An 18,675-nucleotide genomic window follows, 5' to 3' on the forward strand; every position below is an offset into this window, starting at 1 on the left:
GTGAATGAATGTGGCCTTTGCTGTCTTTTCCTAGTGGTACCTCATGTACATGTGGGGGGAGGGGTCTGTTATTTCATGTGTGGTGGGGTGGTGACAGGAATGAATAGAGGCAGACAGTATGAATTATGTAGAAGTGTATATATGTATATGTCTGTGTGTGTATATATATGTATACGTTGAGATGTATAGGTATGTATATTTGCGTGTGTGGACGTGTATGTATATACATGTGTATGTGGGTGGGTTGGGCCATTCTTTTGTCTGTTTCCTTGTGCTACCTTGGTAATGCGGGAGACAGCGACAAAGTATAATATATTGTTGTGGGAGGTAAGTTGCTTGAAGCAGTGAAAAGTTTTCATCCAGGATGTTAGGCATGTGTACTAGTAAGAAGAGAAAAGAGAAGAGTGATTGGTTCCCAGTCAAGGTTGGTCAGCGGCAGGGGTTAGTGATGTCACCATGGTTATTTAATTTGTTTATGGATGGGGTGGTTAGGGAGGTAAATGCAAGAGTTTTGGAGAAAGGGGTGAGTATGCAGTCTGTTGGAGATGAGAGGGCCTGTGAAGTGAGTTAAATGTTGTTAGCTGATGATACAGCACTGGTGGCTGAATCGAGTGAGAAACTGCAGAAGTTGGTGACTGGGTTTGGTAAAGTGTGTGAAAGGAGAAAGTTGAGAGGAAATTGAATAAGGGCAAGGTTATTAGGTTCAGCAGGGTTGAGGGACAAGTAAATTGGGATGTAAGTTTGAGTGGAGAAAAATTGAAGAAAATGAAGTGCTTTAGATATCTGGGAGTGGACTTAGCAGCAAATGGAACCATGAAAATGGAAGTGAGTCACAGGGTGGGGTAGGGGAGGGGGTGAAGGTTCTGGGAGCGTTGAAGAATGTGTGGAAGGAAAGAATGTTTTCTCAAAGCAAAAATAAGTACTTTGAAGGAATAGTAGTTCCAGTAATATCATATGGTTGCAAGGCATGGGCTATAGATATGATTGTACGGAGAAGGGTGGATTTGTTGGAAATGAAATATTTGAGGGCAATATGTGGTATGAGGTGGTTTGATCAACTAAGTAATGAAAGGGTAAGAGAGATTTGTTGAAATAAAAAGAGTGTGGTTGAGAGAGCAGAAGAAGGTGTGTTGAAATGGTTTGCACATATGGAAAGAATGAATGCCAAAAGGTTGACAAAAAATATGTGTGTCAGAGGTGGAGGGAACAAGAAGTGGAAGACCAAATTGGAGGTGGAAGGATGGAGTGAAAGAGATTTTGAACAATTGGGGACTGAACATACAAGAGGGTGACAGGAGTGCAAGGAATAGAGTGAATTGGAACAATGTGGTATATACCGGAGTCAACGTGCTGTCAATGGACTGAACCAGGGCATGTGAAACATCTGGTGCAAACAATATAGGTCTGTGGGGCCTGGTTGTGGATGAGCTGTGGTTTTACTGCATTACACATAACAGCTAGAGACTGAGAGTGAACAAATGTGGCCTTTTTTGTCTGTTTTCCTGGTGCTACCTCACTGAAGCAGGGGGTAGTAATGCTGTTTCCTGTGGGGGGGGTTAGCACCAGGAATGGATGAAGGCAAGCAAGTATGAATATGTACGTATGTTTATTATTCATGTCTGTGTATGTTTATCTATGTATATGTGTGTGTATGGGTGTTTATGTATATATATGTGCATATGAGTGGATGGGCCGATCTTCATCTGTTTCCTGGCACTATCTTGCTGATGTTGAAAACAGCGATAAAGTATTATAATAATAATAATAATAATAATAATAATAATAATAATAATAATAATAATAAATGGGAGCCTTGAAGAATGAGTGGAAGTTGAGAACATTATCTCGGAAAGCAAAAATGGCTATGTTTGAAGGAATAGCGGTTCCAACAATGTTGCATGGTTGCGAGGCGTGGGCTATGGATAGAGTTGTGCGCAGGAGGGTGGATTGCTGGAAATGAGATGTTTGAGGACAATATGTGGTGTGAGGTGGTTTGATCGAGTAAGTAATGTAAGGGTAAGAGAGATGTGTGGAAATATAAAGAGCGTGGTTGAGAGAGCTGAAGAGGGTGTTTTGAAATGGTTTGGGCACATGGAGAGAATGAGTGAGGAAAGATTGACCAAGAGGATATATGTGTCAGAGGTGGAGGGAACGAGGAGAAGTGGGAGACCAAATTGGAGGTGGAAAGATGGAGTGAAAAAGATTTTGAGTGATCAGGGCCTGAACATGCAGAAGGGTGAAAGGCGGGCAAGGAATAGAGTGAATTGGATCGATGTGGTATACCGGGGTCGACGTGCTGTCAATGGATTGAATCAGGGCATGTGAAGCGTCTGGTGTAAACCATGGAAAGTTGCGTGGGGCCTGGATGCGGAAAGGGAGCTGTGGTTTTGGGCGTTATTGCATGACAGCTAGAGACAGAGTGTGAACGAATGGGGCATTTGTTGTCTTTTCCTAGCGCTACCTCGCACACATGAGGGGGGAGGGGGATGTTATTCCATGTGTGGCGAGGTGGCGATGGGAATGAATAAAGGCAGACAGTGTGAATTGTGTGCATGTGTATATATGTAGGTGTCTGTGAGTGTGTATATATGTGTACATTGAGAAGTATGGGTATGTATATTTGCGTGTGTGGACGTATGTATATACATGTGTATGGGGGGGTTGGGCCATTTCTTTCGTCTGTTTCCTTGCGCTACCTCGCAAACGCGGGAGACAGCGACAAAGTATAAAAAAAAAAAAAAAAAAAAAAAATAATAATAATAATAATAATAATAAATATCCCTGGGGATAGGGGAGAAAGAATACTTCCCACACATTCCCCGCATGTTGTAGAAGGTGACTACAGGGGATGGGAGCTGAAGACTATAAACCCTCCCCTCCTTGTATTTTAACTTTCTAAAAGGGGAAAGAGAAGGAGTCACACGGGGAGTGCTCATCCTCCTCGAAGGATCAGACTGGGGTGTCTAAAGGTGTGGATGTCACAAAGATAAGAAAAAAGGAGAGATAGGTAGTATGTTTGAGGAAAGGAACCTGGATATTTTGGCTCTGAGTGAAACGAAGCTCGAGAGTGGTTTGGGAAGGTTTTGGGAGTAGAGTCACGGGTTGGTGAGAGGACAAGAGCAAAGGAAGGAGTAGCACTACTCCTGTAACAGGAGTGGTGGGAGTATGTGATAGAGTGTAAGAAAGTAAACTCTAGATTGATATGGGTAAAACTGAAAGTGGATGGAGAGAAATGGGTGATTATTGGTGCATATGCACCTGGGCATGAGAAGAAAGATCATGAGAGGCAGATCATGGGAGCAGCTGAGTGTGTGTGTTAGCAGTTTTGATACACGAGACTGGGTTACAGTGATGGGTGATTTGAATGCAAAGGTGAATAATGTGGCAGTTGAGAGAATAACTGGTGTACATGGGGTGTTTAGTGTTGTAAATGGAAATGGTGAAGAGCCTGTAGATTTGTGTGCTGAAAAAGGACTGGTGATTGGGAATACCTTTTTCAAAAAGAGAGATATACATAAATATATGTGTGTAAGTAGGAGAGATGGCTAGAGAGCATTATTGGATTACATGTTAACTGATAGGTCCATGAAAGAGAGACTTTTGGATGTTAATGTGCTGAGAGGTGCAACTGGAGGGATGTCTGATCATCACCTCGTGGAGGCGAAGGTGAAGCTTTGTAGAGGTTTTCAGAAAGGAAGAGAGAATGTTGGGGTGAAGAGAGTGGTGAGAGTAAGTGAGCATGGGAAGGAGACATGTGTGAGGAAGTACCAGGAGAGACTGAGTGCAGAATGAAAAAAGGTGAGAGCAAAGGACATAAAGGGAGTGGGGAAGGAATGGGATGTATTTAGGGAAGCAGTGATGACTTGCGCAAAAGATGCTTATGGCATGAGAAGCATGGGAGGTGGGCAGATTACAAAGGGTAGTGACTGGTGGGATTAAGAAGTAAGATTATTAGTGAAAGAGAAGAGAGAGGCATTTGGTCAATTTTTGCAGGGAAACAGTGCAAATGACTGGGAAACGTATGAAAGAAAGAGGCAGGAGGTCAAGAGAAAGGTGCAAGAGGTGGAAAAAAGAGGGCAAATGAGAGTTGGGGTGAGAGAGTATCATTAAATTTTAGGGAGAATAAAAAGATGTTTTGGAAGGAGGTAAATAAAGTGCGTAAGATAAAAGAACAAATGGGAACATCAGTGAAGGGGGCTAATGGGGAGGTGATAACAAGTAGTGGTGATGTGAGAAGGAGATGGAGTGAGTATTTTGAAAGTTTGTTGAATGTGTTAGATGATAGAGTGGCAGATATATGGTGTTTTGGTTGAGGTGGTGTGCAAAGTGAGAGGGTTAGGGAGAATGATTGGTAAACAGAGAAGAGGTAGTAAAAGCTTTGTGGAGGATGAAAGCCGGCAAGGCAGCAGGCTTGGATGGTACTGCAGTGGAATTTATTAAAAAAGGTCGTGATTGTGTTGTTAATTGGTTGGCAAAGACATTCAATGTATGTATAGCTCATGGTGAAGTGCCTGAGGATTGGCAGAATGCATGCATAGTGCCATTGTACAAAGGCAAAGGGGATAAAGGTGAGTGTTCAAATTACAGAAGTATAAGTTTGTTGAGTATTCCTGGGAAATTATATGGGTGGGTATTGATTGAGAGGGTGAAGTCATGTACAGAGCATCAGATTGGGGAACAGCTGTGTGGTTTCAGAAGTGGTAGAGGATGTGTGGATCAGGTGTTTGCTTTGAAGAATGTGTGTGAGAAATGCTTAGAAAAACAAATGGATTTGTATGCAGCATTTATGGATCTGGAGAAGGCTTATGACAGAGTTGATATAGATGCTCTGTCAAAGGTATTAAGAATATATGGTGTGGGAGGCAAGTTGCTGGAAGTAGTGACAAGTTTTTACCGAGGATGTAAGGCGTATGTACGAGTAGGAGGAGAGGAAAGTGATTGATTCTCAGTGAATGTCGGTTTATGGCAGGGGTGCGTGATGTCTCCAAGGTTGCTTAATTTGTTTATGGATGGGGTTGTTAGGGAGGTGAATGCAAGAGTTTTGGAGACAGGGGGCAAGTATGCAGTCTGTTAGGGATGAGAGGGCTTGGAAAGTGAGTCAGTTTTGTTCGCTGATGATACAGCGCTGGTGGCTGATTCAGGTGAGAAACTGCAGAAGCTGGTGACTGAGTTTGGTAAAGTGTGTGAAAAAAGAAAGCTGAGAGTAAATGTGAATAAGAGCAAGGTTGTTAGGTACAATAGGGTTGAGGGACATCAATTGGGAGGTAAGTTTGAATGGAGAAAAACTGGAGGAAGTGAAGTGTTTTATATATCTTTGAGTGGATTTGGCAGTGGGTGGAACCATGGAAGTGGAAGTGAGTCACAGGGTGGGGGAGGGGGTGAAAGTTCTGGGAGCAACAATGTTATATGGATATGAGTTGTGGGCTATAGATAGGGTTGTGTAGAGGAGGGTGGATGTGTTGGAAATGAGGAGTTTGAGGACAACATGTGGTGTGAGCTGGTTTGATCAAGTAAGTAATGAAAGGGTATGAGAGATGTGTGGTAATAAAAAGAGTGTGGTTGAGGGAGCAGAAGAGGGTGTATTGAGATGGTGTGGTCACATGGAGAGAATGGGTGAGAAAAGATTGACAAAGAGGATATATGTGTCAGAGGTGGAGGGAACGAGGAGAAGTGGGAGACCAAATGGGAGGTGGAAAGATGGAGTGAAAAAGATTTTGAGTGATCAGGGCCTGAACATGCAGAAGGGTGAAAGGCGGGCAAGGAATAGAGTGAATTGGATCGATGTGGTATACCGGGGTTGACGTGCTGTCAATGGATTGAATCAGGGCATGTGAAGCGTCTGGTGTAAACCATGGAAAGTTGCGTGGGGCCTGGATGCGGAAAGGGAGCTGTGGTTTTGGGCGTTATTGCATGACAGCTAGAGACAGAGTGTGAACGAATGGGGCATTTGTTGTCTTTTCCTAGCGCTACCTCGCACACATGAGGGGGGAGGGGGATGTTATTCCATGTGTGGCGAGGTGGCGATGGGAATGAATAAAGGCAGACAGTGTGAATTGTGTGCATGTGTATATATGTAGGTGTCTGTGAGTGTGTAAATATGTGTACATTGAGAAGTATGGGTATGTATATTTGCGTGTGTGGACGTGTATGTATATACATGTGTATGGGGGTGGGTTGGGCCATTTCTTTCGTCTGTTTCCTTGCGCTACCTCACAAATGCGGGAGACAGCGACAAAGCAAAATGAAAAAAAATATAATAATAATAATAATAATAATAATAATAATAATAATAATAATAATAATAATAATAATAAATATCCCTGGGGATAGGGGAGAAAGAATACTTCCCACGCATTCCCCGCATGTTGTAGAAGGTGACTACAGGGGATGGGAGCTGAAGACTATAAACCCTCCCCTCCTTGTATTTTAACTTTCTAAAAGGGGAAAGAGAAGGAGTCACACGGGGAGTGCTCATCCTCCTCGAAGGATCAGACTGGGGTGTCTAAAGGTGTGGATGTCACAAAGATAAGAAAAAAGGAGAGATAGGTAGTATGTTTGAGGAAAGGAACCTGGATGTTTTGGCTCTGAGTGAAACGAAGCTCGAGAGTGGTTTGGGAAGGTTTTGGGAGTAGAGTCACGGGTTGGTGAGAGGACAAGAGCAAAGGAAGGAGTAGCACTACTCCTGTAACAGGAGTGGTGGGAGTATGTGATAGAGTGTAAGAAAGTAAACTCTAGATTGATATGGGTAAAACTGAAAGTGGATGGAGAGAAATGGGTGATTATTGGTGCATATGTTATAGTGATGGGTGATTTGAATGCAAAGGTGAGTAATGTGGCAGTTGAGGGAATAATTGGTATACATGGGGTGTTCAGTGTTGTAAATGGAAATGGTGAAGAGCTTGTAGATTTATGTGCTGAAAAAGGACTGATGATTGGGAATACCTGGTTTAAAAAGCGAGATATACATAAGTACACTTATGTAAGTAGGAGAGATGGCCAGAGAGCGTTATTGGATTACGTGTTAATTGACAGGCGTGCGAAAGAGAGACTTTTGGATGTTAATGTGCTGAGAGGTGCAACTGGAGGGATGTCTGATCATTATCTTGTGGAGGCTAAGGTGAAGATTTGTATGGGTTTTCAGAAAAGAAGAGTGAATGTTGGGGTGAAGAAGGTGGTGAGAGTAAGTGAGCTTGGGAAGGAGACCTGTGTGAGGAAGTACCAGGAGAGACTGTGTACAGAATGGAAAAAGGTGAGAACAATGGAAGTAAGGGGAGTGGGGGAGGAATGGGATGTATTTAGGGAGTCAGTGATGGATTGCGCAAAAGATGCTTGTGGCATGAGAAGAGTGGGAGGTGGGTTGATTAGAAAGGGTAGTGAGTGGTGGGATGAAGAAGTAAGAGTATTAGTGAAAGAGAAGAGAGAGGCATTTGGACGATTTTTGCAGGGAAAAAATGCAATTGAGTGGGAGATGTATAAAAGAAAGAGACAGGAGGTCAAGAGAAAGGTGCAAGAGGTGAAAAAAAGGGCAAATGAGAGTTGGGGTGAGAGAGTGTCATTAAATTTTAGGGAAAATAAAAAGATGTTCTGGAAGGAGGTAAATAAAGTGCGTAAGACAAGGGAGCAAATGGGAACTTTAGTGAAGGGCGCAAATGGGGAGGTGATAACAAGTAGTGGCGATGTGAGAAGGAGATGGAGTGAGTATTTTGAAGGTTTGTTGAATGTGTCTGATGATAGAGTGGCAGATATAGGGTGTTTTGGTCGAGGTGGTGTGCAAAGTGAGAGGGTTAGGGAAAACGATTTGGTAAACAGAGAAGAGGTAGTGAAAGCTTTGCGGAAGATGAAAGCCGGCAAGGCAGCAGGTTTGGATGGTATTGCAGTGGAATTTATTAAAAAAGGGGGTGACTGTATTGTTGACTGCTTGGTAAGGTTATTTAATGTATGTATGACTCATGGTGAGGTGCCTGAGGATTGGAGGAATGCGTGCATAGTGCCATTGTACAAAGGAAAAGGGGATAAGAGTGAGTGCTCAAATTACAGAGGTATAAGTTTGTTGAGTATTCCTGGTAAATTGTATGGGAGGGTATTGATTGAGAGGGTGAAGGCATGTACAGAGCATCAGATTGGGGAAGAGCAGTGTGGTTTCAGAAGTGGTAGAGGATGTGTGGATCAGGTGTTTGCTTTGAAGAATGTATGTGAGAAATACTTAGAAAAGCAAATGGATTTGTATGTAGCATTTATGGATCTGGAGAAGGCATATGATAGAGTTGATAGAGATGCTCTGTGGAAGGTATTAAGAATATATGGTGTCTGAGGCAAGTTGTTAGAAGCAGTGAAAAGTTTTTATCGAGGATGTAAGGCATGTGTACGTGTAGGAAGAGAGGAAAGTGATTGGTTCTCAGTGAATGTAGGTTTGCGGCAGGGGTGTGTGATGTCTCCATGGTTGTTTAATTTGTTTATGGATGGGGTTGTTAGGGAGGTAAAGGCAAGAGTTTTGGAAAGAGGGGCAAGTATGAAGTCTGTTGGGGATGAGAGAGCTTGGGAAGTGAGTCAGTTGTTGTTCGCTGATGATACAGCGCTGGTGGCTGATTCATGTGAGAAACTGCAGAAGCTGGTGACAGAGTTTGATAAAGTGTGCGGAAGAAGAAAGTTAAGAGTAAATGTGAATAAGAGCAAGGTTATTAGGTACAGTAGGGTTGAGGGTCAAGTAAATTGGGAGGTGAGTTTGAATGGAGAAAAACTGGAGGAAGTGAAGTGTTTTAGATATCTGGGAGTGGATCTGGCAGCGGATGGAACCATGGAAGCAGAAGTGGACCATAGGGTGGGGGAGGGGGCGAAAATTCTGGGAGCCTTGAAGAATGTGTGGAAGTCGAGAACATTATCTCGGAAAGCAAAAATGGGTATGTTTGAAGGAATAGTGGTTCCAACAATGTTGTATGGTTGCTAGGCGTGGGCTATGGATAGAGTTGTGCGCAGGAGGATGGATGTGCTGGAAATGAGATGTCTGAGGACAATGTGTGGTGTGAGGTGGTTTGATCGAGTAAGTAACGTAAGGGTGAGAGAGATGTGTGGAAATAAAAAGAGCGTGGTTGAGAGAGCAGAAGAGGGTGTTTTGAAATGGTTTGGGCACATGGAGAGAATGAGTGAGGAAAGGTTGACCAAGAGGATATATGTGTCGGAGGTGGAGGGAACGAGGAGAAGAGGGAGACCAAATTGGAGGTGGAAAGATGGAGTGAAAAAGATTTTGTGTGATCGGGGCCTGAACTTGCAGGAGGGTGAAAGGAGGGCAAAGAATAGAGTGAATTGGAGCAATGTGGTATACTGGGGTTGACGTGCTGTCAGTGGATTGAATCAAGACATGTGAAGCGTCTGGGGTAAACCATGGAAAGCTGTGTAGGTATGTATATTTGCGTGTGTGGACGTATGTATATACATGTGTATGGGGGGGGTTGGGCCATTTCTTTCGTCTGTTTCCTTGCGCTACCTCGCAAACGTGAGAGACAGCGACAAAGTATAAAAAAAAAAAAAAAAAAATGCACCTGGGCATGAGAAGAAAGATCATGAGAGGCAAGTGTTTTGGGAGCAGCTGAGTGTGTGTGTTAGCAGTTTTGATACACGAGACTGGGTTACAGTGATGGGTGATTTGAATGCAAATGTGAATAATGTGGCAGTTGAGAGAATAACTGGTGTACATGGGGTGTTTAGTGTTGTAAATGGAAATGGTGAAGAGCCTGTAGATTTGTGTGCTGAAAAAGGACTGGTGATTGGGAATACCTTTTTCAAAAAGAGAGATATACATAAATATATGTGTGTAAGTAGGAGAGATGGCTAGAGAGCATTATTGGATTACATGTTAACTGATAGGTCCATGAAAGAGAGACTTTTGGATGTTAATGTGCTGAGAGGTGCAACTGGAGGGATGTCTGATCATCACCTTGTGGAGGCGAAGGTGAAGATTTGTAGAGGTTTTCAGAAAGGAAGAGAGAATGTTGGGGTGAAGAGAGTGGTGAGAGTAAGTGAGCATGGGAAGGAGACATGTGTGAGGAAGTACCAGGAGAGACTGAGTGCAGAATGAAAAAAGGTGAGAGCAAAGGACGTAAAGGGAGTGGGGAAGGAATGGGATGTATTTAGGGAAGCAGTGATGACTTGCGCAAAAGATGCTTATGGCATGAGAAGCATGGGAGGTGGGCAGATTACAAAGGGTAGTGACTGGTGGGATTAAGAAGTAAGCTTATTAGTGAAAGAGAAGAGAGAGGCATTTGGTCAATTTTTGCAGGGAAACAGTGCAAATGACTGGGAAACGTATGAAAGAAAGAGGCAGGAGGTCAAGAGAAAGGTGCAAGAGGTGGAAAAAAGAGGGCAAATGAGAGCTGGGGTGAGAGAGTATCATTAAATTTTAGGGAGAATAAAAAGATGTTTTGGAAGGAGATAAATAAAGTGCGTAAGATAAAAGAACAAATGGGAACATCAGTGAAGGGGGCTAATGGGGAGGTGATAACAAGTAGTGGTGATGTGAGAAGGAGATGGAGTGAGTATTTTGAAAGTTTGTTGAATGTGTTAGATGATAGAGTGGCAGATATATGGTGTTTTGGTTGAGGTGGTGTGCAAAGTGAGAGGGTTAGGGAGAATGATTGGTAAACAGAGAAGAGGTAGTAAAAGCTTTGTGGAGGATGAAAGCCGGCAAGGCAGCAGGCTTGGATGGTACTGCAGTGGAATTTATTAAAAAAGGTCGTGATTGTGTTGTTAATTGGTTGGCAAAGACATTCAATGTATGTATAGCTCATGGTGAAGTGCCTGAGGATTGGCAGAATGCATGCATAGTGCCATTGTACAAAGGCGAAGGGGATAAAGGTGAGTGTTCAAATTACAGAAGTATAAGTTTGTTGAGTATTCCTGGGAAATTATATGGGTGGGTATTGACTGAGAGGGTGAAGTCATGTACAGAGCATCAGATTGGGGAACAGCTGTGTGGTTTCAGAAGTGGTAGAGGATGTGTGGATCAGGTGTTTGCTTTGAAGAATGTGTGTGAGAAATGCTTAGAAAAACAAATGGATTTGTATGCAGCATTTATGGATCTGGAGAAGGCTTATGACAGAGTTGATATAGATGCCCTGTCAAAGGTATTAAGAATATATGGTGTGGGAGGCAAGTTGCTGGAAGTAGTGACAAGTTTTTACCGAGGATGTAAGGCGTATGTACGAGTAGGAGGAGAGGAAAGTGATTGATTCTCAGTGAATGTCGGTTTATGGCAGGGGTGCGTGATGTCTCCAAGGTTGCTTAATTTGTTTATGGATGGGGTTGTTAGGGAGGTGAATGCAAGAGTTTTGGAGACAGGGGGCAAGTATGCAGTCTGTTAGGGATGAGAGGGCTTGGAAAGTGAGTCAGTTTTGTTCGCTGATGATACAGCACTGGTGGCTGATTCAGGTGAGAAACTGCAGAAGCTGGTGACTGAGTTTGGTAAAGTGTGTGAAAAAAGAAAGCTGAGAGTAAATGTGAATAAGAGCAAGGTTATTAGGTACAATAGGGTTGAGGGACATCAATTGGGAGGTAAGTTTGAATGGAGAAAAACTGGAGGAAGTGAAGTGTTTTATATATCTTTGAGTGGATTTGGCAGTGGGTGGAACCATGGAAGTGGAAGTGAGTCACAGGGTGGGGGAGGGGGTGAAAGTTCTGGGAGCAACAATGTTATATGGATATGAGTTGTGGGCTATAGATAGGGTTGTGTAGAGGAGGGTGGATGTGTTGGAAATGAGGAGTTTGAGGACAACATGTGGTGTGAGCTGGTTTGATCGAGTAAGTAATGAAAGGGTATGAGAGATGTGTGGTAATAAAAAGTGTGGTTGAGGGAGCAGAAGAGGGTGTATTGAGATGGTGTGGTCACATGGAGAGAATGGGTGAGAAAAGATTGACAAAGAGGATATATGTGTCAGAGGTGGAGGGAACGAGGAGAAGTGGGAGACCAAATTGGAGGAGGAAGGATGAAGTGAAAAAAATTTTGAGTGACTGGGGCCTGAACATGCAGGAGGGTGAAAGGCGTGCAAGGATAGGAGTGAATTGGAACACTGTGATATACCGGGGTTGACATGCTGTCAATGGATTGAACCAGGGCATGTGAAGCATCTGGGGTAAACCATGGAAAGTTCTGTGGGGCCTGGATGTGGAAATGGAGCTGTGGTTTCGATGCTCTATTACATGACAGCTAGAGACTGAGTGTGAACGACTGTGGTCTTTGTTGTCTTTTCCAAGCGCTACTTCATGCACATGTGGGGGAGGAGGGTGTCGCTTCATGTGTGCTGGGGTGGTGACGGGAATGAATAAGGCAGCAAGTATGAATTATGTAAATGTGTATACATATGTATATGTCAGTGTATGTATATATATGTATACGTTGAAATGTATAGGTTTGTATATGTGTGTGTGTGTGTGTGGACATGTATGTATATACAAGTGTATGTGGGTGGGTTGGGCCATTCTTTCGTCTGTTTTCTTGCACTAACTTGCTAACGTGGGAGACAGCAACAAAGTATAATAAACATATTTAAAAATAATAATAATAATAATAATCCAAATATGAGTACTTACAAACCCATCAGACATATTTACACAGAATACGTAGATAGTAAAAATAAGATGATCTAATAACAATGATACTGATATAAATATCTAGGAAAAAGCAACACACGGTATATGAATAATATATCATAATATAAGAATAATATATTATATGGGACTCAAGGAAGTACAGTAAAAGCATCTCACCTCTTTCATAGAATAATCTGTGAGAGACAAGATCTTGATGGAATGGTTGTTGGTGTCAGCAATATAGAGGCAGGAGCCATCCAAGCTTGCACAAAGTCCTCCAGGCTCACTCAACTTGGAATTCAAAGATTTCATAATATGAATTAAGCTTCCATCAGTCTATGAACAGCTTAATATTACAAGAAAGCATGTGCTAGGGAGTGATGTAAAAACATTGAATGAAGAATATACATGAAAGATAAATGGCTGGAAATATAGGACATGACCATGGAAAGGAGATACCGCCATAATGCATGTACATGTGAAAGGTGTATCAATATCGACGCTAACTTGCAAAGAGGCAGGAAAAAGCAAATGGCAGGCAGGCAGGGGGGGAGAGAGAGAGAGAGAGAGAGAGAGAGAGAGAGAGAGAGAGAGAGAGAGAGAGAGAGAGAGAGAGAGAGAGAGAGAGAGAGAGAGAGTGTTCCATAGATACACAGACATAGATCCAAGGTCTGGCCTTGATGCTATAAAAAAAAGAAAGAAAGAAAAGGCCTCCTTGTAAGCAGTAGAAGAAAAGGATAGCAAAGCAAAGGCTCTCTACCTAACTTTCACTCCCTCCAGCACAAGCCAGCAGGAAAACAGATAGATAGAATACCTTGCAGGATTAATAAGCCTGAAGAAAATTTTTATGGGAAAAGTCATAATATAGAATGAACATGAATATGCCAAGCATCTCATCACCAAATGCATGAATCCCTTCACAATTTGTTATAAATACAATACTAAGAACAAACTTGAGCTCCAGCCTTTTGACTTACCATGCCTATATCATTCCTAATTAGAAAGAATGATACAATAATTCTTAATTACTCTCTCAGAACAGGTGACATGGGTTAATCAATGTTAGTATATCACATGGCCATGGAAAGATCAGTGGGTGAGAACCTATCATATTCCACTGCATTATGATGACCGATCAAATGAATTATTCAATACTGGAAAATGACAAGTGATGATCAAGCCTAATTTTGAAGATATCAAGGGTGTTGCTCTGTACAACATCTTCTGGGAGCATATTCCATGCATCAATAATGTCGCTGGTTAAAAATGTTTTGTGCAGTCAAGATTAACTTGGTGATCTCTGTGTTTTAATCCACTTCCTATCATCAGTAATGCTGACACCATTGTAAAGAGATGTTCAATATTAATGCTGTTGAATCCTTTAAGTATTTTGAAACATTCTATCAATTTGCTGCAGAGGTGCCTCTTGCTTAGACAGAACAAGTTTAATTCTCGCAGTCTCTCATATGGTTTGTTAGGCAAAGAGGGAATCAATTTAGTTGCTCTTCACTGCACTGCATATTTGGGGTGTGGTCTAACTAGACTTAGGTATAGTGGCAACATCACATCCTTGCTTTTGTACTTAAAGTGTCTTTTTATAAAAAAAAACATAGCATCCTATTTACATTCTTGGCAGCTTTATTATAATGCTGGTAGACTTTGTAGTTACTGAAGACAGTGACCCCAAGATTCCTCACACTAGAGGTGTCCTTTATTTTGTGGAACATCAGTTCATAATCAGATTTTTGTTTATATCTCCTACTTGGAACTGCTGACATTTATTGACATTTAAGGGCATTTGCTATTTACTAGACCATTCTGCAATTCTATTTAGGTCCTCTTGTAATCTTAACCTATCTTCCTCAGTTTATATGGCACTACCAGTCTTTGTGTCACCTGCAAATTTGGAAACTAGGTTTTGGAAACTAGGTTATTTAGCCGTACATCAATATCAATAATATAAATGAAGAGAAGTATAGGCCCAAGTACAGAGCATTGGCAGATTCCATGTGTAATGGGTGACCACAGTGACAATTCCCCATTCATTACGACTCTCTGCTTCCTATCACAACCAGGATTCAATCCAATTCCTTATGTTACCAGTAATCACTAAGGCCTGGACTTTGTGCATCAATAAATGGTGGGGGGGAACTCTGTCGAATGTTTTCTAGAAGTCCAGAAATATTATATCTATTGCTTTTGTCCTGTTGTGGGTATTGAATAATGCATGATAAAATTCAAGGAGGTTTATAAGGTATGATCTGCATCTTCTAAAACCATGCTGCGTATTATTGATCAGGCTGTGATGTTCCAGGTAGGCTACGATTTTATCTTTAACAATCAACTCCAGAAGTTTACATACAATTAATGTGAGATTAACAGGTTGAATAACCAGCCAATTTGTAGCTTCCCTTTTTGTCTACCACCCTCCAGTCCTGTGGGACTATTCCATCCTGGGGCGATTTGAAAATATGGGTTAAAGGTCCAGCAACATTGTGTGATGTTTTTATTCACTCATGGATAAAAACGACCAGGACCTAGGCTTTTATTTGTCTTCAACTTATCTATTTGTGTTAGAACTTTTCTGTGACAGTGAATTTTTATATCGTGAGAGTGCCATTCATGACTCACAATTTGTGTCCTTGCTTTCTAGCATAAAAGCAGAACTAAAAACCTTACTCAGAGTTGTTCTTATGCTTTTATTGTCCACAATGGGTTCCCCATGCTTGTTTTCTAAGGGTCCTCTACTGTTCCTTACATGTTTCTTTCTACTGATATACAGATGACCCTCAACATACGTCTGAGTCCCATTCTGACCGACCAGTCAGATCCTGAAATGGATGTATGTCAGACATATATCAGCATGAAATGTGGAATTCGTAAACCTGTACAGCATTCTTTTATCCTACTCAATTTCTATCATAACAATCATGTTTTTTTACTAACCAGCTTTATTATATGATTCTGTAGTTGCTTCTTACCATTTATTTAAGATTCTTTAGTTCATGGATTGATTCACCCAAACTTTCAATGAACTTTTCAGCAGCTCCTTTGTCAGCACTTGCTGCTTCATCTATGACTTGAACATTGTGCAAGGTATATCTTCTTTTAAAGCTACTGAACCAATCATAACATGCTGTGAGGTTCTCGTTGTAATCCTCTCCGATTGCTCCTTCAAAGTCTCAAAAGGACTTCTAGCCTTTGCCTGAATTGTTAATAAGCTCAGTGGTACACGTTTTTTAATTTGATCTTCCATCCACAGCATCAATTACTTTTTCAAATCATGGATGGGCCTTTGTCATTGCTTTGTTATTATTGCAGATTTCTTAGTTGTTGAACCTTTCACTGCTTCACTTATCTTTTTCCCTTTGAAACTGAGGAGACCATCGAATGGGACAACTGTAGATCACATGCAATCACATAAACTTTTTTCCTCCTTCATAATGGGTGATTACCTTTATTTTCAATTCCAAATTGAGCATCTTCCTCGGTTTCTTGCCAGATCTATCATGAGATGGTTTTTTCCTCTTGCTAGTCATCTTTGGGATTTAATACAAAAATTGTTTAATCCAGCATGAAAATTCATTAGATTCCTTCAATAACGCAAGTCTACTGTGTGGTAACAGCGTGGAAACTGAAAAGTCATGTACACAATGCTGGAGTCGTCTGACATTCACTATCATACACATACAGCCATTAGCACTGGTGGACGTATGACCAAACATGATTTTTATATTACATGTATCTTTTAATTTAAATTTTTTCCAGTCATATGTATGGATGGTCATAATTCGCACAGGTCATAAGTCTATCAGCTCCCCTAGTCTGGTTGGCGATGGTTTGGTGGAGAAAATTGTCTTCGGCAAAGTTAATAAGTCTAGCAGATTCTTTCTCTACACCTGAGATAGTTAGCCAGTTGATTCCTGGAAGATTAAAATCCCCAAGAATGATTGAATCTTTATCCAGTATTGCTTGTTGTAGACTCTTGTACATGGCATCATATTAGACTTCTGTACATAACTGTCAAAATCTGCTAGCTGACTAGGTCATCTAGGAATGTTTATGTAAAGTTTGGAAGATTCTGTGCAAATTTTAGCACATAATTGTTCAACAGCAGCAGATATAGTCTGAATTTTGATGGGGTTTAGGTACGATTTTACATACAATGCAGTTCCTCCTCCTCAACCATCTCTGTCCCTTACAAATAAATTGAAGTCTGGTAGATTGTACTCACTAAGCAGATCGTTGTTTTTCATGTTCAGAAACGTATCTGTTAAAACAATGATATCAACTTGTTCACTGTCCACAAAACAAGGCAATGCACCTACTTGTTTCAATAGGATCTTATATTCTGGTAAAGTCCATTCAATTTCTTTGAGTGATTTCTGTAGGAGACTGATGGTATGATTTGGTGACCGGCTATTTTTAGACCTAGATGTGAAGAGCCCAATGACCTGCATCCCTGACATCACTGTCTGGTGGGATTGGGAGGGAATCTGTTCTGACCTCCCACGTGCAACTTGTAATACGACACAACCTGACCTCAAGTGCCCATTTGATGTGGTCAACATGCTGACCTCTACTGGGTCTCAGCAAATATTTTCCACCAGGGGATAGGGGGGATAGGGGAGAAAGAATACTTCCCATGCATTCCTCACATGTCGTAGAAGGCGACTAAAGGGGACGGGAGCAGGGGGCTAGAAACCCTCCCCTCCTTGTGTTTTAACTTTCTAAAAGGGGAAACAGAAGGAGTCACGCGGGGAGTGCTCATCCTCCTCGAAGGCTCAGACTGAGGTGTCTAAATGTGTGTAGATGTAACCAAGATGAGAAAAAACGAGAGATAGGTAGTATGTTTGAGGAAAGGAACCTGGATGTTTTGGCTCTGAGTGAAAGGAAGCTCAAGGGTAAAGGGGAATAGAGGTTTGGGAATGTCTTGGGAGTAAAGTCAGGGATTAGTGAGAGGACAAGAGCAAGGGAAGGAGTAGCTCTACTCCTGAAACAGGAGTGGTGGGAGTATGTGATAGAGTGTAAGAAAGTAAACTCTAGATTGATATGGGTAAAAGTGAAAGCTGATGGAGTGAGATGGGTGATTATTGGTGCATATACACCTGGGCATGAGAAGAAAGATCATGAGAGGCAAGTGTTTTGGGAGCAGCTGAATGAGTGTGTTAGTAGTTTTGATGCACGAGACCGGGTTATAGTGATGGGTGATTTGAATGCAAAGGTGAGTAATGTGGCAGTGGAGGGAATAATTGGTATACATGGGATGTTCAGTGTTGTAAATGGAAATGGTGAAGAGCTTGTAGATTTATGTGCTGAAAAAGGACTGGTGATTGGGAATACCTGGTTTAAAAAGCGAGATATACATAAGTATACATATGTAAGTAGGAGAGATGGCCAGAGAGCGTTACTGGATTACGTGTTAATTGATAGGCGCCCGAGAGAGACTTTTGATGTTAATGTGCTGAGAGGTGCAACTGGAGGGATGTCTGATCATTATCTTGTGGAGGTGAAGGTGAAGATTTGTGGAGGTTTTCAGAAGAGAGAATGTTGGGGTGAACAGAGTGGTGAGAGTAAGTGAGCTTGGGAAGGAGACTTGTGTGAGGAAGTACCAGGAGAAACTGAGTACAGAATGGAAAAAGGTGAGAACAAAGGAGGTAAGGGGAGTGAGGGAGGAATGGGATGTATTTAGGGAAGCAGTGATGGCTTGCGCAAAAGATGCTTGTGGCATGAGAAGCGTGGGAGGTGGGCAGATTAGAAAAAGGTAGTGAGTGGTGGGATGAAGAAGTAAGATTCTTAGTGAAAGAAATGAGAGAGGCATTTGGATGATTTTTGCAGGGAAATAATGCAATTGAGTGGGAGATGTATAAAAGAAAGAGGCAGGAGGTAAAGAGAAAGGTGCAAGAGGTGAAAAAGAGGGCAAATGAGAGTTGGGGTGAAAGAGTATCATTAAATTTTAGGAAGAATAAAAAGATGTTTTGGAAGGAGGTAAATAAAGTGCATAAGACAAGGGAACAAATGGGAACTTCAGTGAAGGGGGCTAATGGGGAGGTGATAACAAGTAGTGGTGATGTGAGAAGAAGATGGAGTGAGTAT

At 41.8% G+C, this 18,675-nt stretch overlaps 1 protein-coding gene across 1 annotated transcript in view; it reads right to left on the reverse strand.

Moving 5' to 3' along the window:
* LOC139749147 (NHL repeat-containing protein 2) overlaps window positions 1-18,675 on the reverse strand; it is a 432,672-nt gene that overhangs the window by 89,207 nt on the left and 324,790 nt on the right. The window contains exon 11 of the mRNA XM_071662783.1: window positions 12,757-12,870. Coding sequence (XP_071518884.1) covers window positions 12,757-12,870 — 114 coding nt within the window. The remainder of the gene's footprint in view (window positions 1-12,756; window positions 12,871-18,675) is intronic.

The sequence above is a fragment of the Panulirus ornatus genome, chromosome 6 (genome assembly GCF_036320965.1).
Source record: "Panulirus ornatus isolate Po-2019 chromosome 6, ASM3632096v1, whole genome shotgun sequence".
In the NCBI taxonomy this organism is placed as follows: Eukaryota; Metazoa; Arthropoda; class Malacostraca; order Decapoda; family Palinuridae; genus Panulirus; species Panulirus ornatus.